Below are 27,518 nucleotides of genomic sequence, written 5' to 3' on the forward strand. Positions count from 1 at the left end.
AGCCAATGTCACTCTGGCTATTGTCAGAGCAAAAAGTTGTGAAAGCGAAATCACTCACAGTGGCTCATTTTTCAAAAGTGAAGGTTTGGTTTAATTGAAAAGAGAATAATCTAATTTCTTTTTTCTAACTATTTTTTTTCTCCCTCGGGATATTTCAGGTCACTTTGTTGGACAACTTTCTTAATGCAGTTTCTGTAGCATAGCACATTTGAGTTTGTGTTTTTAGGTGCGAGCATCTCTTCGAAAGTGTAAACAAATGTGCATACACATGTCCAGAAGTGTACAAGTCTTGTCTTAATCAGGATTTTGTTCCCAATGTCACATCTACAGATTTTGTTTGGCAAAGCGGAGTATTTATGAAGCAGTTCGCTCACTCTAGAGAGCAACATAGTCCTCAGTTATTGGAGTAAATCTATTACACATGCGGGCAACCCCGAGACAGAGGCTGTGAACACTAAGCTGCTTAAGTTTGAGAATACATACAGTATTTGGTCCAATTTGGGCTAATGCCTTGTTCACTTTTTTTTAGGAATAAAATGTCCCACCAAAGTTGTTTCTTGTATCCAGCCTATTCAAGGATATCCAAACACAAATACTTTAGTTACGTTGATCCTACCACTGAAACATTTTGGCCTAAACTGTTCTACCCCATTTTACCTACGTTAACTGCTAAGTGATCACACAAGTACTACAGGCAAGCAAATAAAACAAACATTATTTCCCTATAGGGGGGGCAAATGGAGGAAAAACAAACAAACAGAAATTACAGAGGTACATTCATGTGAAGTACAATTTGAATTTTATCGTTGTTTTTCCAATTTCTTCTTGCTCGCATCTGCTTTTTCTATCACTAGAATGACTCACCTTGGATCTGATGCTGACATAAAAAAGAGACACAGTACAACCCAATGTACTGCATGTGTAACCTTAGAAGCCTACATACATGCTCGGCAAATCAGGTCGTAATTTGTGCATTAATGAAAACAAGACATCCATTTCGGCAAATCTGTCAAACGTTAAATTCTTCAGCACAAATTAATGAAGCAATCCTTTGTACTGTGTCGGGGTTAATTAATACAGTATATTGATTAATTAACTCTATTTGCTAGGACACAACTATGCATGGTCAGCATCCTGTATGGCTTAGTTAGTTTACAAACATTACATCACCAATAGTATAGATGTATTTGGATGTTGGACAATGAGGATGGTTTCAGGAACATTGTCTGTTATTTAGGACTTATTATAGAAACTTGTTTTTTATGGTTCCAAGGATCCTCAACAACCTCACAATTTCCCTCCAACCACTGATCGTCTGTGTGTTGAATATACAAAATGCAGCACCTTGATGACAAGCCCTCCTTGATACTTTCAGACAGTCCTATACCTCATTCTTATCCATTGCCTTTCATCATCCATCCTTGCCCAATTTCATGAGTAGCATTTTCATGAGCGTAAGGCTCACAGCACTTCCACCGACCCAATCAATCTACTACTCATCCTCCATAGGTGAACTGTTCATGCACCATAATTCTCCAGTCAATTATCTCCAGTGAAACATTCAGAAGAATAACAATGGCTGTTGATGAATGCTACTCAATTCAGGCAGCTGGGGCACTGTCCTAAAGCTGGCAGTGAGTCAATTGGTTGAGCTAATGGGCATTGCTACGAGCTCCTCTCCTGCAACAAGCCATTTCATATAATAAGAGGCAACTATTGGAATGTGCTATTTACATGGAATATTTTTCACATCATTAGAGGCAAAAGTTAGTTTGAGTGTTTGTCTTTCATACTATCTAACTATTGCGCATCGTCAGATAATGTTGATGACATTCGTGCACAATGCCCCATAATCAGTAAATGTAGAAAATTATGGCCAGAAAACACATGTGGCACAAAACTAAGATCAAGAGATGAGGGCAATTCAAATCAGCAAACCAAAATAAATTCATTCATTAAGAGGCTTTATGATTTTTTTAAATTATTGTTCTCAGTTTTATCAAAGGTTGTTCTAACAGTGGATTGTTTTTCTTATGATGAAAAAATTAATTAACTACCGTTTTACTCTATTTTTCCTGAATTTTGGAATTGTGGGTTTGAAATGAAAAGGTTGCTTTGTTTTTCAAAAGCAAATTAAGAGTGGTTGGATTTAGTATCACTGTAAAATGGCGATGTGCTTCAATGTGAGAAATTCAAATGGTATGTCTGTCATATTCTTGTTCTTTATACATAGAGGGGGGTATCCGATTTCAAGAAACAAAGCTTCACTTTGAGCTGTTAATTGCATTTACTCAAAGAAAGCTCGTACCTCTTTTGTTCCTACTCTTTATAGTTTCCGTAAAAGGAGCTTGTGGTGAAATGAAATGTATTGGATTTATCTTTCAGCCTTGCAAGAGAAAAATAATCGCCCATAAGAGTTCAGTAATTATTAGAAAAAAATGGACGAAACTGAAACAGCACAGAATATAAATATTCACTAAAAAGCACCGCCATTTTATGGTCAAATGGATCAGTTTTGCATCCTGTCATCGACAGTGGAAAACAGCAGCATTGTAATTCAGTTTTAAGTAAGAACAAAAGGCTCTTTTGTGGGTTTCAACGCCATAATCATTTTCACAGTTTTATCCACTTGGCAGTGAGGTGTCTGCTGTCCTGTAATTCTAAAAGCAGATGGTCACCACCATCCGGAGCTGCTTCATTCCATCTTGCAAATTGATGTTTCGGGCAAGTTTACGGCACTTTGTCATGATCTAGTTACAAGCATCTAACGTCTACAGTCTGTCTAATATTCAAGGGGCCTTTGCAGACCATTTCTGAGGAAGAACAGAGGTGCAGACAGCACTGAAGTCAAATCAGCTGTCAAACAGCTATTGACCAGAAGACACTTTTTTTTCTACTTCAACTGTGTGTACTCACATCAAATAGCCTATTAAGTGTATATTATTAATGTACTACATTCAATAGCATTTTATATTCCTGTCAAATTAAATGGAATCCAATAAAATATCTCATTCATGTTGTGAATTTCTAATAATAGTTTAATGGTTAGGTTAGGATGTAGTTTATATCATAATGTCTATTGATTTCTACTGTATGTTTACAGCAGTTTAAATGGTAAAAGAATAAATTTTGCAAAATTCATTTTTTATGGTTTTGATTTGAAATATAATGGATCCTTCCGAGGCATGTTTCACCCACACAGTTTCATGGAAGCTCTTTGTGAATTTTACTAGTAATCAAAACAATACACTTGCTCTTTCATGCCTGGGGCAAGGAAATGTAATACATCTGTCAATCAAAACTGAGCATTGAGTTGATTGTAATCTGCAACTATATCAAATGAAAGCATGAGTGATGATATGAAGCATGTAATTATGAGCCCACACAAACAGAGTATATAACCTTGTGTCAATTGATTGCATTAAGCATGTTAACCATTTCACCTCATGACCTAATGAACTGCTTAATATGGACCACAATGAGGACATTTGGTTAAAGACAAGGAAGTTAAATCAACAGCAGACTGCTGCCTTGTTTTTTTTCTTCTACTGCCTGTGTGTGAGAGAGAAAATCAACCAGGCAGGTAGAACTTATTCACACACCTGCACTTCACTCAGCACTGCTCTGCCAGTGGAGTGTTCTGAAAAGAGAGGTATAATGGAATGTCTAAATCGCACATGTGGTTATGATATGGCCAGGACAACCCGTCAAAACCTGATTTGTCCAAAAGTTTGACAGAACACAAAGAGGAGTCCGGATTAGACAGAAAAAAGCCCACACAAGCAGAGGATAAAACATGCAACGAAGGCCTGAGCCCAAAGTCGGACAAAGATTCTTTCAATTTAAAGGCGGACATGCAAAGCAGTAACACACTGTGTTGCCACTCTATAAAATGAGCTAAGCAAATAAAATCACGTAACACTGCTCTAGGCTTTCACTACATGAGTGTTTGATCAAGTTAAGTCAAACATCATTAAACATTAATGAATCTTTAATCATGGTCATAGTGCACAACCTGGGTGATCTCAATAAAAACAAGTTTCTATAATGACTCACAATCATTCAACAGTTGACAGCAAAACTAATGAGAGTCTAAGAAAAACACATTTGGGTTTTTGTTAGTCCATGGAATAACAGGCGTGGGGGTGGGTGAGCCATTCCCAGAACTGAAAACTCCCAGGATCTGGAATATAGAGAGTTGATATTTTCTTAAGCAGGCCTCTGGGATGGCTTTTGAAACCATGCTTGATGTAGGATTTCATTTAGCTTGGAATAAAACCCTTCCCAGGGGTGTTCCCTCCAACTATAGGCTGCTTAACTTTGCTTCGTGCACACACATACGCACGCACACTTAAAGCAGGTTATGAATCATTCTCTTTGTCGTGGTTTGCTCTTAAAACAAAGTCAAATGGAGCTAATGGGAATTGTCTTCAGCACCGATTACGAGGCACACTAAATCATTTCAAACAGAACAAATGTATTTAAAGTAAAACAACATATTGCAGTGATAATGACATTTAATGCGTTGTGTTTTAACATACTAATTCTACTAAATGATGCCTGTTTTGCCCCCTCTTACTTTACCTGTTAATAACTCAAAGAATGTTATAACAGCAGATGGGCTGTTGATGAATTCAATTAGTCAATGCCTTTGCAAAAAAACATGTTTGGATAAGGTTTTTTCATAGAAATATTAGATTGGAAATATGTGAATGTGTCCATAGGTTCAAGGAGAAAACAAAAGAGAGAGAGACAGAGTTAAAAATAAGGACAAACGTTTTCAGGACTCTCATTACAATACGTTGGACCGAAGTTTTATCTTTAAAACCCGCCAGCAATTGGTGCAAAGCTTTAAAACATTTTAAATGTAATTGAACGCAAAAGGAATGATTCAGTAAATACATATTGTAGTTATATTTTTAGCAGGCCCTGATCATTTCAGAAAGTTCGCTCCATGCTGTGTTACCAAATGCATTACTTCGAGGAGGTGGCAACCAGAAGGATGTAAGCCAACCTGCCGACATTCATCACGAACAACACCTCCCGCCCTCTGCACTACACTGTAGAGTCCCTCAGCAGCTTATTTTCTGTCAAGCCTTTTACATTCTAGGTTGGGGAAAGAACGCTATACTGCAGGTCATTCCTGCTCACAGCAATACGACTATTAAATTGTACTAAATAAACATGTAGCAAATACGCATGCACTGAAAAACTGCATCACCACGACGTGAGAATGACAGCCCCACTCAGAAATGAAATGTGTATCTGCACAAGGCATGGTGTGTTCATATAGCACATTATAACTCTTCGTGAATGCATACTTAACAACCTTAAAGGAACATTGCCCCTAACAGCCACTTCATTGTACTGTGGAATTCAAAAGAAATTCTCCAGATTGAAAAAAAAATGAGATCCCATGGACTACTGTGTTTTCTGTAGCCCACACTTGGTGCCATGTTGTGGGTGGTCTGGAATCCCACCTTGTCATACAGAGCCTCTTCCTTCCTGGAAAAGCCCATTATCATGCCCATGAGATTCATGAATCAGCCATTCAATGCACTGAAAGTATCATATTTCAACTCTCGTTGACAGTGGTCACTATCTGATTTGTTCTAATTTTACATGTACGTATTTTGTTTTTTTACAATAAGCTAAATACTGGGGAAACATCTTTTTTTGCGTGAAGTTCTATCCAGGTGAAATGGATTGATGTAAATAGAAAACAGCGCTGTGATCCTCTAAACTGTTGTCTTTTTTGTGGTGGTTTACAGCACCTGTCCGAGTCCATTTACTCTACATTTCCAGAGGAAATATTTACTTTTTATCTGCTCTTCTGTCAGATGTTGCAGTTTTCCACCAAGTCTGTAAACTACCGCTTGAGAAACCACTATTGATGGGTCTGCTTGCACTGAAGAGGAATCAATTCTGTGTGAGTAGACATGACCAGCAGACAGGAAGTGGGCGTTTGGCTTGGCTCTGGGGTCCTGCTGATGCTCTGCACTGATTTTTTTTTCTCCACAAGAGGCTTCTCCTGTCTTCTCCATTCAACGTACACACACCTCTGACTGCATCTGACTTGTCATAGTCATCAAGCTACTCGGGTCCTTTGGGGCCCCTGATGGAGCAAAGTGTGCTACCTTCCCTCCTGTGATCCGGTCAGCCATCCCCACTCAGGATAAATTAAATTTGGAGGTGCCAATGAGTGATGTAAGGAGGAGAGAGCCTCAAATGGCAGAGGGGGGTGAAGGTAATTAGATACCTCCCATTGCCCTTTTCCCTCCACAGACAAGCCTTCTTTGCTCCTTTTGTCAACACTGGACACCCCCAACCACAAGTCTGCCTCTTTCCATCCACTGAAATAGACATCATTTTGTCCCTCAGCCATTTTGAAAGATGGAGTGGAAGTAAGGGGGAAAACCCTTCTGAAATGACCAATTATGGGATTTTCAGCATTGGACCGTTTAATTTTCTTTTGTCCAAGTTAATCTTTAATTCAAGGAATATGGGAAAGTAGAGCTAGAGTAGGGAAAAATATTTTTTTTAAATAGCTTGGAACGTAAGTCAAGTGATAAATGAGCATGAAAAGTAGTTCAAGCTGCCCTCTCACGACACATGGATAACCACATATGCTTCTTTCGTGCAGTCTGAATGGCCTTATTGAATTAAAGTGAGTAGTCTAAGGCTGGAGGTTTTCACAGGTCAGTGCCTCCTCCTCCCCCTCCCTAAGCCTACAACCATAATACTGCTCAGCCACCTGCAGCTGGGAGATACTATAAAAACAGCCAAAACCCTTTATGATTTATTATTCTTGACAATAATTTCCGAGGAAGGAAACAAGCTTTGGATCATACCACATGTTTGCTGAAAACGAGCGGCATCCATTCTTAAAATTCATAAATACTGTATACTGCATGTGCAAGTACCTTAATTTTTACGACTATGCAGTGCTACTTTTTTTCTCCATTAGATTCCAAGGGGACAAATGAGCTCTGTTTTCTCATTAAAATAAAGTCTTCATTTTATTCCAAGCCTCCCAGTTCACCTGTCACTGAAAGCGACTTCATTGGATTTAGCTGGATGCCAGCGTGAGGCCACCTAATATAAAAAATCTCTTAAATAATTCAGGCACGAGATGACCATACTTTGCAGGGAAATTGGGGATTTCTAAAATTATAAGGTCACTGTCCCTTAAACATATTTGCGTGCATTTGTGTGTAAGGAATCTTTTTGTGGTTTCAATCGCTGCTATTGACTGGCAACCAGGGTGTACTCTATCGACTAAATGCATATAGTTAGCTGGGATAGGCTCCAGCACCCCGACAATTCTCTTGAGGATAAGCATGTTGGGAGATGAATGAATGGTTGCTAACATCTCATCATCGTCTCTTATGAGTAAGCGTCTTAGGGGATCTGTTATTGCCTCTTTTTGTTTACTGCTGTGATTTCCATTTAAAACACATTATTTTTAATCAAGTGGGTGTGTGTCTGTGTGTGTACGCACACCTCATAAATATTCAAGAAACCATCATGTAATGTGATTACAGGTTTGAAGAACAGCTAAGGATGATAGATTGTCTTATTGTTTGAGTCACCCGTGATCTGTGACCGATTGATTAAGTCGTGATTAAGTCAATGGCTCATTTGAATATTAACAACAGCCACTTTCTTGGTCTCAGTGTATGAGAAATTGATCATTATTGCAATTTTCCATAGTAGTATGTTGTATGATGTGGCAACTTCCAATCCGTCCCATGGGGTTGTTCTGCCTGAGACGCATATTTTAATTCATTTAAAAAGAATAACAGCATTTTATTTTTACATGAGCGCCGTATAATCAGAAGTGTTGTGAGGGTATGTGTTATTTTTTTAATGTCCATTTAAAGTGAAACATACATTATGACTTTTTGTATTCATAAAACAACCAGAATTGACAAACAAATAGCGTATCAATCCGTCAATTTAGAGGACTGTTTAAGTGACCTGGTCATAATAATTTTAAACACAGCATACCACAATTGTAATCTAGACATTATCTCTAAAGTTGACTAAACATAACAACTTCCATCGTTCACCAAGCCAAGACCTTTGCACAAAAGTTGACTAAGCAGGACCACTAGCTCAAAATAGCATCATTTCCATGAAGCATAGCCTTTCCCCCAAAAAAATCTACAAAAAATAGCCCAGCAGTACCATTCAAATTTTTGAATTCCACTGTAGTACCAGGAATAAACTCAGGCCACTTTCTCTTGAATGGAGAACACTCAGTGCCATGGACCATACAAACCCACTTTTAGGGCTTTAAATCAGGTATGCTTTCAGAGTGACGGCTATGTTCACCAAAAACTATGTATTACTGAAAATGGGAAAAAGTTGCAAGCAAGATTCTGCAAAAATCTGTGTATGAGTTGGTACTTTTCCAAATTAGAATAGTTTTGCAATTGCAAAGGCCTGTCTTCTACCAAATGCCAGTCTGTTCTGAACTTAAATGGAGTGGAAAGAGGGGGAAAACAGATGGAGGCACAGGCGGAAAGTCATGCTTGATGACATCAATTGGGCCAACCACATCTAAAGTTGCTACCTAAAAAAGAGACCCATTCTAGAAAAAATATTGTGCCTGCATTGATATTAGCACCATTACAAAATCACTTAAACTGATGATGAGACATAAAACTAACTAGTAAAGTCAGATGCCTTACCAAACAGCTCAACTTTACTGGACTCCTGTAGGGCTCATCAGGGGAAATCAACCTCCCTTAGCTAATAAACAGTAATGACCTGCTTCCCGAAACGTATCGGAGCCTCCCTTCATGTCAGCGTGGTGATGAGGACGAAACAGCGGAGCCAGCGGAAAGACAGTGCGCCCGCGGTGGCTTGGTAATTACTGTTAATTGGTTTAACATGGGGATGGAGGAAAGAAGGATAAGAAAGAAAAGGGGTGGAAAGAAGGATGGCATGCTACCCTCGATCCCCTTCCACGGCTCGTTTGATGTGATAGGGGGTGTTATCGCAGCTCTCTATCAGCCAACTGAGCTAATGTAGAAGCGGGAAGGGAGGCAGTTAGTATTAGAGTCTACATTAGTCTGGAAAAAAATATGTACATCCATCCATACAGTATGTAAATGGGGAAAAACATGTAAGCATCAAAAATGACACTATATGAATGACAAGTACAAGAGTGTGCGCATATATGGGAAATAAAGATAGGCTAAAACATAAGCTGTATGTGAATATAGCAGCACACAGTCACTGTAAAACACACTTAGATTAGAGTGCCTGAGGAAAACTGCTCATCCAGATAAGACTGGCAATGTGAGGGCCATTTGATGCATAATGAGCCTCCTATCAGTGCCTGTGAGCACAGAGATGAGGTGTAGACTATTCCCGTGCAGCTCAGCACTAATACGCTGACCGTAACCTCACGCAACATGCATCGAATTATCAAGGCAATGCAGTTAGTGTAATTTAACTCAATGATGTCAAAGTCCATACAAAAAAAGAAATATGAAGGAAATGCCAGACACTTCGATACCCAGGATGTCCTAACATTGGGCCATTGGCCCAGAGCTGATGAAAGAAAGAAATGAGAAAGAACATTTGGGAAATAGTTCCATTCCATCTGGACCTCTTTGCTGCCCTTCACTTCCCTGATTTTCACCCCTTAGTAAGCCTCTCAAGCTTAAAATGACAAAAAATATTCCTTTTGAAAATCTTGCAAAACACTTAAGGCATGGTCAATGACTTTCAACAAAAATAATGTTATGATAAGCTTAAAATGGAAAATACAGAGAATGTCGACCTCAAAGGGTGATTTTCCCCTTTTAAGTAGTAGGCTCAATTGTAGCAACACCTCCAGGTAGGAGTGTCACGCAAGTTCAGCGTTATGGTCAGTTGCATTGCACAATACTGTAATAGATGAGGAATTATATATATGTATATATATATATAACTGTTTTGCCATCAGCTCAAACTAAAGTAATTTTCTCAACAAACATCATATAATGTTTTCCTATGCCACTGGAAAAAAAAAGAAAACCATGTTCCCAAATGAGCTCATAAAATAAGGTGCCCTCTACTTAGGGTTTATGACTGTTCACATCGAGACAATCAGCCGTAAAACCCCAACTCATAAGAAAGAATCCTCCAATAAGCTCATCTTCTGGAAGGGCAATAAAACCCATCCGCCAAGGGCAGAAAACTACCATTTCTCCTCAGCACCATTAAAGACCTATTGCTACTTCCACTGGGTAATGTTAAAAACAAAAAAAAGAAAACAACCAAAATGTGATGTGTTTTGGGGTAACAGGTTGCAAAGGAGAATTCAGAACTAAAGCAGTAAAATAAAATAAAATATCGTAAATCATGAGGAATGCAACTTTTCTAATGCTCAGTATTGCGTCTGTCTAGTTCGCGCCAACTCGACTTTTATGTTTGTTTATTGTTGTTACTTCTGGTGCACGGTCAGGTGTACTAATGTGAATGTATAAAATGACACTCCAGATGGCTTTCTGAAGCCTAAAATAAGATATATATTTTTTCTAAGTGTCTGAAAAGTGCAAAGAAATGTGACAGCCACAATCCAAAGAGCCACACTGCCTTCGGGCACTGCTTCAGAGACAAAACATTGCTTACCAGAGTCATTATATCACCCACATTGTCCCAAGCTCCATTGGGCTTAATAGTCCCGCATAAGTCACAGAACATGTCCCCTCTTAGTCAATACAGCTTAAGTGCAATGTCAATATTTTAGTTTAACTGCTTTCAGATGTCACAATCACAATAAAGTATATAATTACAGATCACGAAGCTGGGGGTGTTCATGGAATGACAAAATGTGACTGCTACTTTGAAAATAGAGTCAAGAACGATACTATAAATGCTGCCTTATTTGTCATTGACTTTCAGAAACTTAAATCAACTTAGTATCCTTCGAAGTTACAATATGTGACTGAATGTAACCCTGACAAATTCATTCTGAAAAAAATTAGAGTTAGAATTTAAACTTTCTCCTCTAAATACTTTTTCGTAGTGTTACATTGCTCCCACTCAGAAACTGTAGTTTTGGCACCTGCTCTGTCTCATGCTCTCTCCTATCTATTGACTGTGCTCCCTCTTTTCATCTCTAAACCTCAGAAGCACAATGCAGGTTTTAGCTGGGATGGGAGAAGCTGGTGATGGCTGCTTGACTTCATCAGCAGCATAAGCCCGAAAGTTAACCAGCGCTGGGCCAGTACGCTTTCAGTGTGTAATCTCTGGGTGATGTGCAGCAGCACCAATGAGTCGTTCTCCTAAGGTGTGTATGGTGGGAATAAGGAAGCAGGGGGCTTTGAAATGTGAAGTATACTGCGGTTGAAGAAAAGTTTTCAATTGCATACCACAGGGAGAGACAATATCGTTGATGAGGGGTCAATGTGTCAACCATATGCACGACAGACACAATTCATTTGGGTTTAGAAAACAACATTTGATGAAGAGGAACTTTGTGTGTTTAAGAATGCACTGCAAGGTCTGCTGCATTTTTGGTTGTGTTACGTCAATCGGATACAACTGCCAGATGAATAAAAAAATAGAAAATCAAGTTTTAATGCATTGGATGAAGAGACTGAACCAAAGCGACTCAATCCATCAACTGATTTAGACACGAAAACGTAGCCTCTCTGAGGCAGAGTGCCCTTAATGTTACTGTGAACTTTGCACGCACCGTTAACGGGCTGTGAGATCACATCCAGAATCATGTGGAAATTGGGGAAAATTGCTGAAATGGTGGCAAACCCCTCAGGGCCATCATCCTCTCTTTCCCTTGAGTCCCTTTCAGACATACCCCCCCCCCCCCCCCCCAGTCCAGTGATGTGACTGTTTAAATGGCCTATGCTTTCGTGTGAAAAGAATGTGCTTTACTCCCACATTACTCTGTGATTTACTGTCTAGTGACCACAGGTAGTCGCCATTGTGAATTACTTGTGGTCAGCATTCTTCTTCAGAGGAGTGCAGAATAACAACATTTGCAAAGCAGTAGGTCAACAAGGGGGAAAAAGAAGATGGAAAAGTGAAAAGATAGTGATGTCTGACAGCTGTTTGCTCATCGGGCTGAGGAAGACACCTAAACTTTTGAATGGGATGGTGCAGGACAAATTTTCCGAGAGATGAGTATGCATCGCACAAACACTCACTTGGTAAATAGCGGGTGGCTAAAAAAAATAAAAGGTATATTGTCCTCATAGAACATGCTCATTCTGGTTTTAGATTCCACCCCTAACACGCGTGCCGGACATACTCTGCACTGTCTGAAAAGAAGCGAGCCGGAAATGTTCTGGGCAGACAGCCCTATGTCTGGAAAGACACATTCCGTGGAGATTCCAGATGAAATCGAACAGCAGATGTCTTTGTTTCTATCCTAATGCCGAAGAATAATATTGGTGAAATCGTTGTACTTAGAGAAGCAGGAAAATGGACAATTAAGGGCCACTGTAGTATTTTCTGCTTCTCTCGAGGCAAAAATTTCCATTACAGGCCAGACATTTTTTTCACTTGAATACAGTATCCAATTCTACCCTTAGTATGAGGCAACATATATAGTGTAGCCCTCCACAGATTTGTGTTTGGGCATAAATGGGTTCATTTTTTCTTGTGAATGGTTGTTTGTCTTTATATGTGCCCTCCAGATGACTAACAGCTAGTCTAGCCTGAAATCAGATGGGAGAGCTGGGTATGCGTTTTCATACAGAGAAAATATAAAGTGAATAGATATCCTTGGTACACAGGTTGACATGAAGGCAAAGAAAAAAAAGCTGCCATTTTTTCTAGTGTAACAAGTGTGATAGTCCTACTATTTTTCCAGAAAGACTCCAATGGGGCAGAGTCACTCTCACATAGCCACATACCAGGTCAGGCTTCACATGTTAAGCATAACAGGAATCCGTTCAATAGACAAAGGAAACCCATTTGGACCCATTTCACGCATGATGTAAGGCAACTAGCTGAGAAAGAAGGGCGACAGTGGATAATAAATGGGAACCTCTCCCTCTGCCTCTGGAGAAGGAATGTCTCTTCCCACTCTTTCCTGTCAGCGAGGAAGTGAAGGCTTCATGCATGTTATGTTCTTCCTATGAAAGAACTTGAGAGGAACTTTGGGCAAAGTTTGTTCCAAGTTTTCAGCCTTGCTGTATTTTTGAAGTTTTCCATAAACGAGCATGCGCAAGCGAATATAAGCCAGTCTTTACAGATCAGATCAGAAGCGTCCTGCTGTGATGAGAGTCTATAAAGGGATCTGTCATCATAAACGTCAGAACAAAGCTTTGAATTCATACAAAAAGGGTTGATGCGGAACAATGAACACCTCTTGTCTTCAACATACCTTGTCAAATATTAAGCAAGGTGATATCCCAGGTCACCACAATGATTTTTAAAAGGTTACCAAAGAAAACAGCCAACTCAGTGCCGACTATTGACACATTTTGTTGTGAAAAGTGCAATCTATTAGCAAATTATAGAACAGAACGACGCTTTGAATTCACACAAAGACAGCTGATGCTGAACAATGAACTTGTCTTGTCTTCAACCTTGGTTGTCAAATATTAAGCAAAGAGATATTCTAGGTAACCGCGCTCATTTTGAAAAAATGACATTACAAAACATTCGACTCACTGCTAACTATTGACACATTTTGTTGAGAAAAGTGCAACTTATTAGCCAATTGTCAAATTATTTTGAAAGGAAATTTGTTCCAAGTAGCTTAACGCAGTCTGTCTATACAGTGCAACAGTGACACCACAGTGCCCCCTGCTGCACTTCAAGAAGATGCAAATCATGGGTGCCGTATATCAGCAAACACAGCCTGGAACTCCCATTTTCAGCCAGTGGATCATTGTGGCACCCTGGAGAGCTGATTATTCTTCTGACGTGTGCTGTCATTGACATGCTCCCAGTTCACGTTGAGTGAATCAATGCCAAATGAGGAGATGCTTTGTATACATGAACAATTCTCTGGTGCCCTCTTAACGTAATGGGCTTTTTGTTGTTGTGTGTGTTCCATGGTTACCTGGCTACCTGAGAAAATATGCAGCGACTGGAAGATTATTCACTTCTGGCAAAGCTGCCTGTTGTGATAAGTTGCTTCAGTAGAGATAAAACATTGCTTCTTGTTGATACATTGTATTCATTTACATTTTAATGGTCATGTCAAAAGCATTTGTACAATAACATTACATAATTAATCAAGAATATTCCATGTTCAGCATTGGTATAGTAAACCTTTAGCCAGAACTACATCGACACAGACTAGGGAGCAACTTTCACTGCATCTGTTGTGCTCGTTTCTTATTTTGTATGTTTGCTTATTTGTTTTTCATCAATGTGAATGTATCAGAAAGAGCATTGTAATGCATAGTGTCAATATAATAGGTTTTTGTGGTTGTGCCAGATCAAAAGAGGTAACAAAATTCACTTCATGTTTAGATTGATTTCTAGTCTTTTTTCGGACATTTTATTGAATATTTTTGCAAAAATGTTTTGTGCACTTCTCCCCCAAAAATTCCAACATTTTCCAAATGAATGAATGTCAATCAGCTGGAAAAAGTCCAACTCAAAGAAGGACAAACTACTGCAAAATTGCAGCTGTGGCGCAGTTGGTCACTCAAGCTGTCCTAGTACCGGTTAGCGTTTTTTGACTGCCCACTATAAGAGCCCATGGGCAGGATGCAACCCTTATTTAACCCCCAGTGGATTGGCTGCAAGACTATTGGCATATGAATGTGTAGGTGTTTATGCAACTATTTCTCATTTTATTTATTTTCACAGTCTCTGCAATGACAATAACGATTCCAATTTTTTTTTTTAATCCTTCCCTAGTAGATCAGCAACTTTGCAACTGAACGAACGAACCATCAAATCTGTTCGCCAAAGCAATTGAATAGCAATCTCCTGTGAACTTTCTCCTCTACCAACCCACCCATGAAATTCAGGCATTGAGATTTTGTTCCACTTGACATACACAAACCTCCACTGACTAGGCTCCTTAAACAAGAGAGGACACAATCTGATGCGGTGTATTATCCTACACACAAACACTCCATACTCAATTATAGTATATCAGGTACAATGTGCAGTTTTGAAACGAAAGCGGCGAACATACAGAGAGGCGGAGGAAGAAAAAAAAGACAAAAAAAAAACCTCAAAGACACACTGGCGCACACACCAGATGAGACCACCTGTCTGTGTAGGAGCGCCACAGGCACCATCACCTGCTGTCAGGAAAAGAAGTCTTTGATATTCATATCAACCTGCAGCTCCACACACTCCAATGTAATACCTCTCGCTTGCCTTTTTTCTAGCTCACTCCCAGACATAATAATGACACAACACAAAAGCCAAGCGTGGAAAATCTAGCAGCAGAAGGTTTGATCTAAAAGAAAACACAGCGCTATGTCGGGAGCGGAACAAACTGAGAACCATGGTGTATAGAGTGAAAAGACAACTGAGAGCGTGTCAAATCACCGAGAAGGCGCAGAAAGTTTTGCCAAAAGTAGAACAGCAATAAGAACACGACGCTACGCCACCATACACCATCGGGAAGTGGTACAAGTAGCATCAGAGTACAATATTTTCTAAGCAGTGAGGTTGCTTTGGGCCAGGCTCTGAAAAAGTCCTGCCAAATTGCTTGCCCCATCACTCCACCCAACCCCCTCAAGATGGCCAAGAGCAACCATGACCAGCTTCCACATCATAACAGAAAAGAAACCCCAGCTGGTGGTCATAATAGAGTGGGGGATAAAAGGGTAGAAGCATATTCAACCTCATTTAAAGAGCACACTGCATTAAAACGTGATAGAATATTTTTTTAAAGACATCTCCATTCTTCAAGTTCAACCTTTGGGTTTTTTCCCCCATCTCTGACTAACGAATACATCTTTTCTGGGCTGAAGTTATTCATTTTAATTAGCCTGTCGTTCTCCATTTTACTATTGTTACTTTAACGTATAATTGTTCTTGGTTTCTGATAGAATTTTAAAAAATGCCCTCTTGAAAATGTGACTTTTTTCATTGTGTATTCTTTGACTGGTTCTACTTATACTCAGATGTGACTTATTGTCCAAAAAAGATGGTACTTTTGCAACCTAAACCCTTCTACTTGTGAGAGTAAAAAGCAAACGAATGCATAAAGTATAAACTACACAAAGGATATTGAAGTAAATCCTCAAATAGCTTTCTAAAAACCTGCACTTCTGACAACAGTTATTACTGAGATGCTAGGCCCCTTTCAGAATTAAAGGTACAAAATGATCAAGGCATGTTTAAGTAGAAAAACAAAGCAATACTCCAATCAAAACTAAGACACAGTATCAAAAAAGCAGCCGTCCGTGCGCAAGCATATGGATGAGTGTCTTCTAAATGAAAACACCCGCTTTCATTTGCTCCTTAACAGGCAAGACACCCCACTTACTTCTGAATGGGTTTAGGGTGAATAGTCTACTTGCTCACAAATAAAATGGACACACATTCACATAATGAGCTACAACTGGGGGGTCTCAAGCCTGAAGCACATCTGTCGTACGACGGACATAAGGACTCAAAATTACCATGCAAAGGAACAGACCCTACCTGCCACATGTAGCACGATTCTTTTCTTCTCTGAATAGAAAAAAGGAAGGAATATATGGAAAAGAAATCCACTGCTAGTGACTCAAATTGGCCCACTTCCCTACAGATGCCCTCCACACTGAATGCATACATGCATTTGATTATACGTGTACTTGACTGCCTCCATTTAATAACGGTTCTTTATTGTTTTGGGACCAAATACAGAGTTGGATGATCAGAGACTATTGCACATCATTCCTGTCCTGTCCTGTCATACAAACTGAAACTACTGGCTCTGCCGTGGTGATGGAGCATGTACTGTATGTAAGCCTTCAGCATTAGAGAACAGAACCCAATGTAATCTGAAGAGCCCTTTTAAATCAGCACAGAAGCAGTAAGAGTGTACTCCAATGCGTTCGGGGGGGGATTCAGCTGCCTGGCTGCGGCAACAGGCGAGCCTAAAGTGCTCACTACCAAGCTTAGCTCCGCAGCGTTGGCACTGCCACCCTGCCTCCACATGCCAGTGTCAACTTCAGCTCTTACAAAGCCAGCCGCGATGCCAGATTCAGCTTAGCTCACAGTCACAGTGCCTACTCATCAATCAGTGTGTTTCTTCTCCTTAGGCCCTCTTCAGTGGTTCTACAGTAAACGCTTTATATCCATAATTACTTGATTTAGGCCATGAGATATATTTTTGTTTCATTTTTTCACAGTATTAAAACTACTGTATAACCAAGAGTAGTTAGAGCTAAAGATTGATCAAATGTGAAGATTTTACAGGATAATCACTGTTTTACATCAGGATATTGCACTATATTATAGGAGAAATTGTGTTTGTTTCCTTATTGTTCATTTTGCTCTAAGAAAGTAATAAGACATGGTATAGAATAGAATATATGTAATGTAATTCAGTAACCAAGTTGATGTATTTGACCTCTCTGTGGCTGTTGGTCCCTATAGGCACATCACTTCTCTTTGGTGCATCCATTCAGAGGTATAGTAAAGAGTGCCAGGAGCTCAGTAGGAGGGACTATATCTGTCATCTTCATTCAGGGTTTGTCTCTGACCCAATTATTTTCCCCAAGCACCAACACAAAACAGCACAAATAATAGCCTTGTTTGGCAAAATACCTACTCAGTCACTCGAACCAAAGAGCCCCTGACAGCTGTCTAACAGGACCTTTCCTTTTTATGGCAGACACAAATAAGGGGGTGGGGGGACATATTGGTATAATTGATTTTCAACATATGTATTTTATCTTACTATGGCTAACAACCAGTTACATTACAAGACTGTATTTGTCTAGGATATATATATGTATATATAAATTAGATGAATAAAACATGTGGGGCTTTGTGTGGGGGGGGTGGCTGTCATTGATAAGGTATCCAAGACATCTATGTGCTTTTTTGTTTGTATTGCCTCCAAGCAGAGAGATACATTTAGTGATGTGACCTGAATTTTTTCCTGTTTCTACCAAAAGAAAACAGCTTTTTCAACTGCGCATCCTGTCCTCGGGCAATTACGTTTATGTCATATTGCATATGCGATGCGATGGTTGGGTTTCTACATAATATCTATACGCTCATATATACATATATGCAGACACATACACACACACACACACACACACACACACACACACACACACACACACATACCATAAAAATATTTTGAAAAGGCCAATAAATTACCATTAAAGTGGCGTATTTATAGATGTTGTACATGGATAAAATGACCAATAGGCCATAGAGTTCTTCAAAGTATAAATCCCACAGCCCCCCTGATGGAGAGGCGCACAAAGACTGTGATTACATTGGATACATCCCCTCTGTGAGGGATTATAACAGTGTGAAGGCGGTAGCTGCTGAAAAGGGACAACAATCTTTTGCAAAGAGTGGCTACAAAATTGCCGACCTAATAAACAAACAAAAACGTGAAACATTCAAAGCCTTAGAGAGAAAATGAATAGGGAAAAAAATTGCCTGCTGTTACTCATAAATATCTGAACAGAGCAGTTGAAGTGAGGATATTGTGCCCACTGGCAGATGTAGCACTGACTGATGTCCCTGTATTCTGACTACATTTAACTATAGCATTTGTCCAAGAATGGCAATTCCCAAACTGCCTGGATGTCCTGTTGTCTACTTGGTAAAAATGAATTGATCAGTATGTGTATGCTTAACAAAGTGTTTAACGTTGAGGTCATATTTAAAAAATTAAAAAATATATATATATTCCTGATGGTTGATCCTACATGAAAACGAGGTCACACACAATAGTCCACGGTCAATGTCAAAAGGCTTACTTTCACACAGAGAGTCACAGGCACACACATACATACTTAGTGATTTGTAATTAGTCTTTGATTTCCCCAGTGGTGGTCTGGAACCAGGGGGGCAGCTGATGGGACCATGCTTTACCCTCGGCTAATTTCACTCACAGCTTGAACTCAACCCAGAGCGGGTGCCCACTCGGTGCCAACAGCCGTTGCCATGGCAATGCCAACTTCAGAGCCCCCAAAATTGCAAAAGGACCATCATGGGATTACAAGAGCTATTTGTATTCCTATATGTACTATTTATTTAGCCTGATCCTTTAAGGCTTTTCTCATAACAAAGTCTCTCATTGGCCATTTACTAGGTTTCCGCAGATCAATAATGGATCAATATCAGCAGACATTAAATGATTTACTGCAAAAAAAAAAGAAGAAACACATCCCCAAAATATGAAGCAATTTTAATTCAGTAACAAACAAGGGCCATTTGTACCATACAATTGTAATAGGGCAATACTAAGCCTCTAAGAGAAGAACGTGAGCGCCTCATAGTGTTCTAAAAGTGAAAGTGTACTCCAATCATGTGTCTTGCCGAGGCCTCATTAGAGGGTCCACTAATGAGTATTTTCGAATTTTCACTCCTGAGTATTCGACGGTGCATTCAATCAACGTCAATGGGAAAGGGCATCCTGACTCACCTCTGCCCATAATAGAGCAGACCAGACTTCAAATACCAAGGGTCCAAATATCCACTTCACTTGATAATCAATGTCACCTCAGCAAGTTGTGCATAGAGCAAGCCAACATAATTGATGACAAGTCTAAGCAGGGTATATTATATACTCAACAATACTTATTGGAAATAAACTGTTGATCTTATCCAGCTCTAAATGATTTTGAACCTTATTTCTAGAGTTTCAAAAAAAAATACAAAATATCCTGCAGCAACTTTTCCCATAATTTTCTGTCTATACACTTTTTTAATAATATAAATTGCACTTGATGCCTACAGTTCAATAATTTCAACAAAATACCAGCTCCCACAAGTATGCAGTTAGCAAAATATTGATTTTGTATAACATGATTGATGATCAATGGAATTGTTCACTAAAGTTGAACATAATTGTTGGTAATTATCCTGTTTATTGATTAGCATGCTTCCCTATGAATTGCTTTGTCATCTGCTGGAAGGATTATAATTGCACATATTCAAGTAATTTGCAGCCATTTCAAAGCATGCAAATCGATTGGCTTTTATTCAAATGTTCTCAATCTATACATGTGCAATGCATATCTATTTATTCGTATATATTATCTAGATTCCAGATTTTTTTATTTTGGGGGAATTATTATCTGTAGTTAAAAATAATGTCCACTTGTGGGCAGCAAGGAACCAGAATTGCTAAAACACAGGGACCAAACAATGTTTTGAATGGTATGTCAACGAATGGAAGAATTAAAACAGGTGGAAAGCATCTAAAAAAAAGATTTAATGCTTGGTCAAAATTACAATCCTACCTATGAATTGGCTGAGACAGCTGATTCAACATTTTGAGACATTTCTTTGGGTTTTGTGTGTTTGTTTTAAGGGGCGATTTTCAAAGCCTTGTTCATTTCTCAATTACTAAGTTATGATCTTTAATTAATGGGTTGCTGGAGCTTCTTCTTTGAAATTAATAATAATAAAACATAAAATCTAAAGATAAACTATCACTCAACCATTGTCATAAGTCAAGTGCCGCTACCGTAGGGGTGTTAAAATGAACCAAAATTGTGATATAGGTATATATATTGTTTTTTTTTACCCTAAAAGATTATTGCTATACAATTAATAAATCATTTTCAAAAGGGGTCATTTAAAAAAGTTTCCACTATAATAGTGTCTAAATGTCACCTCAGAGGCTGACCCTGATGGCAGTGGGCGTCTAATTCATTTTGACTGGAAGGGGGAAAATGAATATTCATTCGTCCCTCCCAGTCAAAATGAATTAGACGTTTAGCCCGTCTGTGGTACTGAAACCAGAGCATTCAAAGCCAGTTTTCCTGGATTTGGGGGATTCACAGGTATTCACTTCCTGTTGATTTTGAGTCACTGGCTATTCATTTGAAAACATTCCTTGGTCATGTCCTGTTCAGAAACCCAAAGTAAACCAGGAGTAACCCAGAAATGTCCTGAAATCAATAGAAAATGACCTGAAATGCCCCAAAATTAACACACTGGGTGCCATAGTGATATTTGTTGTATTAACACATCATGAGCTAATTATGATTGTGAGACTTGTATCACACGGAAATTGTTCCCACTTCTACTCACAACAATAAAAACGCCATTTCAAAACTTAACATCACTCACAATATTATCAATGTTATCTTTAACTGGTTGAAATGAAGGAAAAGACCATGGTTAAATGTAAAATGCAGAAAAACTGGGACAGGGTTTCCTGCCGATCGGAAAACCTGATGGACTGGATTTACTACTACAAATACAAACTAAACACCCACACAGTATTTACACAAACAGTTCTACTAATCATTTTGGCCGTTTGTGGACACAAATATACGCAATACTCTCTAATCATGAAGGAAGTTTAGTCTAGATTGAGCCTAAATACTTGTGTCTCTGAGAAGGGGGAAAAACAGAAATATGTAACTATTTTTACAAACTGTCAATGTGTTGATTCTGTTTCGATTAATACACTTTAAGTGAGTGTCACAAAGTCCTGAGTGTGTAGTTCCGACTAGAGGGAAGTAGAACAGGTTGAAGAGAAGCAGGTTGATGAAATAGTGAGGGGTGGGGTTATTGTGTGTTTTGAATTTGAGGAGGAGGTTCTTGTAATAGGCAACCAATAAAATAGCCGGGAAGCAAACAACATCTGGCTTAGTTAAAACGGTTTCATAAGAATTATAGCATAGGAAGTTTGGGGCTTACAGCAATTCACACGTGGATTATTTTTGGTAGAGGAGTGATGTTTGCTCTGTCATTACACCAAAAACACAATTAACATTTAATATGAAGCGCTCCTGTGGAGGACACTAGCAAACCACACTGAAACATAAAAGTATCACTTACCGTCTCCAAACTTGACTTTTTAGTCATATATTCAGGTCAAGAGCAGATTTTTATCTCAGATTTTGCTATTCAGTGCCTTATCAGACATGACTATTCTCAAAAGAGTAGTAGCAGGTGCAGGTGTAAAGAATCTGCTTTCACCCCTCATCTCACCTGATTTGTAACTATGGCACCTATTGGTCATTATCATGAGCAATGTGTTGGGGGCATGCATTAAAAATATTCTAGTTGCTTCAGTTACAAAACTGCAAAATGCTCACTGAATTGTTGTTTTCCTGTTTTTATATATTTCTTATATCTTACGACATTTATTAATTCACCTTCCAAACCACTTACCCAAACAAGGGTGGTCATTTTTATAGAGATATAAAAACACTAGGACTCACCCTATCTTTGTCATCTACGACGTCACTTAAAACATCATCAAGGTCAAGGATTCCTCCATCACCGTGTTCCAACCGGTGTACCTGGACCCAGTAGCTGGGGTCCTGGAAAAAAAGGATAATCAGCTATGTTAGAAAGGTATCTCCCATAATATGTATTAGCCATTCATGAATATAGGATTGGGGCCATTATCTGAGCCGTTCAAAATGTTCACTGCCAAGCTAACAGATATTGTTATCAGCTGATCTGATCACTATGTGGGTCGTAAATGCGGAAATCAGTTGGCACGATGCAGCGTGTTCATGGATTGACTTAATCTCGCTATTACTAAATGTTTTAATCTTCTGTGTGCCCTGTTGCATTGGTTCATGATTTTTATTGTGAAGAATCAACTGTTAATGTACAAAAGTGTCACCATGTGAAACCTGTTGATCAATATCATCCAACCACTTAAAACTAACATTAGGAACAAATTACATCAGGAGTACACAAAAACAGACATTAAATATGCAGACTGGTGATGATACAAAATATCAAGGCCCCTCAGCTCATAGTAAACTGCTAATCGGCGGAAAAATATCACCGCAAAATAAAGTATTACAGCATCCAAAAGGATGTGCAACAACAATAAGAATGAACATAAATTCATAGAAAAATTCAATAGAAAACCTGTTTACATACTTCAATGCTGTTTTGAGTTACAATACCATTTTAAAGTGAAAAATTAATAAGATCAGATAATTATTAGAAGTGGATAAAAGCATATCATTCTTATTCTATTTTTCTAAATGAGAAAAATGTGGTCTCTTTTAGGGAAAGAGGCAAATACTTGTTACAGTTTAAGTAAATACTAAATGATGTGATTATATTTTACTAGGCGGGATGAACTATGTACTATATACCATGTGGGCTAATAATAGTTGCACATATTAAATCGTTGCACCCCACCCACTTCCCAGGGTCAACTGGGATGGGCTCCAGGTCAGCCGTGACCCTAAAGAGGATAAGTAGGATATAATTAGGATGACTGGGTGGATATAAAAGGTAAAGCAAACCATTTTTGAGCATGGAAACAGTCGAAAGGTAAATTTCAAAGCTTTCATTTCAGTCTATTTCCTCCCTTCCCCTTGTTATTTTCTTCTTTTATTTCTGGCATTGGCCATCTCAAGGTCTCAAAACATTGAAACTTGAGAGACAATTGAGACAGGAAAGGAAATAGAAGAAGACTATTTCTTCCAACATCATGTTAGGGAAAAAAGAGAGCTCTCACTCTCTTTCAAACTGAGCTATCTTTGGGTCTGTGGTCAATTGCCTTCAGGCTCTGTTTTACTTAACTCCACTCTGGTTCACCAGGAAAAATGGTCTACTCATGAAAGAAATGTTGGTGTGTTAAAGGGATTTTTTTTTCGTTTATGAGGAAGGAAAATGAGCTAAAAACCCGTATTGTGACCAGAAATGAGCAGAAGAGTAGTAGTTAACAGTCATATTAAAAATACAATTGTACAATATTACTGAATTCACCTCAGATATGTTGAAAATGCTCTCCAGTGTTGAATAGACAGATTAACACGTGGAGAAAGTCTTCCCTGTAGATTGGAAACCCAGGTGTCTAAATATGTCTATTTATTTATTGAGTGAACTAAACTGGTTGAATTTCTGCATTCAAATACCATATGTCAATTTGGCACAGACATCATCCTGGCTTGTTCATCAGATGGATTACTTGTGAGAGCAGCTCAGCCACAAAAAACATAATCCCGAAGACACACTCACGGAGCTGCAAGAACATGAGCGGACACTATTTGAATTTGACATGCTTTACAAACATGGTTCTTTTCCATGAGGAATAATGTGAGTGCAAAGACCATATTACTGAACCAGAAGCCCTCTTCAAAACTGTAAAGAATCAAAGAAAAAGTCTGTGTGAAACATAGCAGGATTACTGTACATAGCAAACGTTTTAGCGTTCATAATTTAACGTAACCTTTAAAGATATAAATCATAGAATTCGCATTATTTTCTCAGATGAGTAAATTGCGTTCAAAATTCTGTATTTTTGTCCCTTAACAGTGTGAAATTCATTCATTCATCTTCTGCACCACTTATCCTCACAAGGGTCATGGGGGTGCTGGAGCCTATCCCAGTCAACCATGCGCAGCAGGCTCACGCTCACGATCACACTGCCATCAAGTGGGAATCAAACCCATACTCCCCTCGCACCAAAGTCAGCCGGAAGAACCACTGCACCATCAGGTGTCGTAAAATCCATAAACACGTTTAAGTAAAATATTCAAATAAATCTCATTATTAGACATGTGTATCTTGCACAACATCTGAGCAGGACCCGTGAAAAAACTGTCACACTATTCGTAGATTTAAACCACCACATTTTCTTGACCAGGTACTGGTTTATGAGGTGACACGCAGGTTTCCCCCAGTGTATGAGATGCACACACCCATTGAATACAGAGACAAAAGATTTTTCACCCTATTATCCATGTCTTTGTACCGCACCATATTTCCTGTCTCTGTTAAAAAGCGCCACAAAAGCCTTTGCCCTGGAGTTATTCAGTGAAGGGGCGACTCTGCGCTTGAGAGAGAGAATGTGTCTGTGAATGTTTCCGATTGCACTGCAAGCTGCTGGTGCCATTCATGCTGAACACTCAACTAGATTTTCAATTTGCACACCACAACAAATTAATTTAAATTAGGATCTTGTAGCACAATGGTAGTGGTGTGACTGACTCCAGATAAGATATGTTGTGATTTTATGTGCTTGACTTCAAAATTGTAAATACAGGTGATTACACTGAACAAAGTTCCAGGAACAATTCTACATCTGATCTTCATGAGTCGCCGTGTGGAATATGATGCTGTGCTGATGGCCAATGCCTGAAAATGACACTGTTCCTACAGCAATCAGATAAGCACAGGAGAATCATTAATGTATGAAACCATTCTAAAATTAAATGATGAGTGATGTTTTGACATCCCTGCGAAAGCAAACCATCACATCTTTCTTTTAGTTTATATGTCAGTCCTTACAGTCGTATTATCATTCTCCTCACTCCCAGAGTTTGACAGTGAGATATGTAAAACAGTAACTGTTTAATAGCAGACTGTGCCAGTACTGTTGCCCTAAAGAAAGTTGAGGCAACCACTGAAAAGTGAGCAAGAGAATAAATTCTAACCTTTTTTAAAGATACATGTGTCAGTGGTGTAACAATAACCTAACTGAAATGCCCAATTTAGAGCAATGTGTTTTAGTAATAACACGCTTAATTGTTTCTTGGTGCAGCTCACTATTGCTTACAGGGGTTGCACACAGAAATACTGCAGTACTAAGCACTTCCAAGGTCATCATTAGAAAAGTGAAACTGAGAGGCCCACAAAAACACACACTTATCTCACTCATTGAATGAGAGAGAGAAAATTAAAACATTCAGAATGAGTCAACAATGTGATTTAAGTGGCTATTAGAGGTAAGACACAGAAGGTAAGTGTCATGTTACAGAGAGATCTCGCTTCAGATCCCTGAGGGAGACGCTGCATTTGAGCCATCTGTTCATCCACAGAACCATAATTTGAGTGGTCAGATTTCTCGCAGATGTGAGGCGGTGCAAATGATGACTTGGCAAAACATAAATATAGTTTACTTTGACTCTTCAGAGAAATTACAGAGCATTTTAATCAGGATTGAACGTTGAGCCAAATGAATAGCTTTTTTCCTACATGGATGACAAACATTAAAATTACAGTCAAAGAGTACTGGAAAAAACTAAATCAATTTAAAAATGTTATGTATTCTTTAATCTGTTGTTATTTTTAAATCAAATTTTACAAAAGAATAAATAATTTAATTTTGATCTGATATGTGCTAAATATCAGTACACACATGATAAATGTACTATTCCATATCAATTTACTCATAATTCCAAAGATTACTTTGGAAATGCAACATTTTGGCAGCATTCCATGCCTGCAAAGTCAAAATCTGATGATGACTTTTGGCTCACCTATCATTAAAAGTGGCATGTTTACAATCCAAGTTCTTACTAACAGCATGTATTAATCATGATGGAACATGACGAAAAGTAACTAAGGCTTTCATTAAACTTTTCCATTTTGTATTGCGTACTTATTGCCTAAAAGAGAAAGAGCCCAACATATTCTAGGAGTCAAGTGAATGTACTTTTCGAAAGAAATAATTTTAGAAAAAATACTGGTCAACACCCTGCATATGAGTACATTTGTACATAATTTTATGGAATCCAGGCATGAAAGGAATTTAAAAATATATATAAATTGTGCATGTAGAAAAATATGCCTTATTTTACTAAATAACTCATTCGTACGTACGTGGCAAAGGCTTCTATCATCATTCTGCATGCCCAACTGCAATTTGATACATAAAAGTAGATGAAAGGTTATCTATCCAAACCTGAATACTGAAAATCAAACAGGCAAAGAAACCTTAGGCTTAACCCCTTTAAAACATCAACTAAATTCTGTTTTTTTCCTCCAAAATCATCAATGAATAATACTAGCATTCCTGCATGACTTCCAAAAACCAAGGACCACTAAGTCTACTGTGTGGCTGGTGGCAAGGCAACACATTAGTGAATGTTGAGACTTATTAAAGATAGAACAAATGAACAAAAGTGACACTAAAACTACTCTAAATATGTTTGAAGTAGAATCTTTAATATCCCTCGTTATGGTGACCTTGCCCCATTGCATTTACAACTGGAACACTCACAGAACAGGAACACTGAGCAATATTGAGTATGTCATGTCTGCAGGGTCCAAGACTGCTTCTCCCACTGCCCTTGCCCTTGTCTGCTGCTTGCTAATGGACTGACCACTCAAGCTTCAGAGTACAAAAAAGCATTGCACTATGTTCTGATAGTCAACATGAGCCTTAAGCTAGTACTTGAATATGTTCTCCTACTATGACTTTACTATAAAATGAGTAACCAATGGCTCAGTCCATCATCAATTAAATGAAATGAAATAAACATAAAATTTAAAATTTCTCAATTGATTAGGGAAAATTCCAGCCTTCAAGATTCTGTATGAACGATACATCAATTATATCTATTGGACATCTTCCACTGCAACTACTCTTTCGGTTTCTGACTTTCTGTTCTTTCACTTCTCACTCATGTCACTAAGTAATGATGGTAACCCTATCAATCTCTCCACCAAGTGTT

The 27,518-nt window shown here is 38.6% G+C and overlaps 1 protein-coding gene across 2 annotated transcripts in view; it reads right to left on the minus strand.

Moving 5' to 3' along the window:
- LOC144091577 (partitioning defective 3 homolog) overlaps nt 1-27,518 on the minus strand; it is a 179,810-nt gene that overhangs the window by 141,730 nt on the left and 10,562 nt on the right. For both annotated transcript variants that reach the window (XM_077624044.1, XM_077624043.1), the window contains exon 3: nt 22,308-22,409. In XM_077624044.1, coding sequence (XP_077480170.1) covers nt 22,308-22,409 — 102 coding nt within the window. The remainder of the gene's footprint in view (nt 1-22,307; nt 22,410-27,518) is intronic.

Source organism: Stigmatopora argus, chromosome 17, assembly GCF_051989625.1.
Source record: "Stigmatopora argus isolate UIUO_Sarg chromosome 17, RoL_Sarg_1.0, whole genome shotgun sequence".
NCBI classification, from domain to species: domain Eukaryota; kingdom Metazoa; phylum Chordata; class Actinopteri; order Syngnathiformes; family Syngnathidae; genus Stigmatopora; species Stigmatopora argus.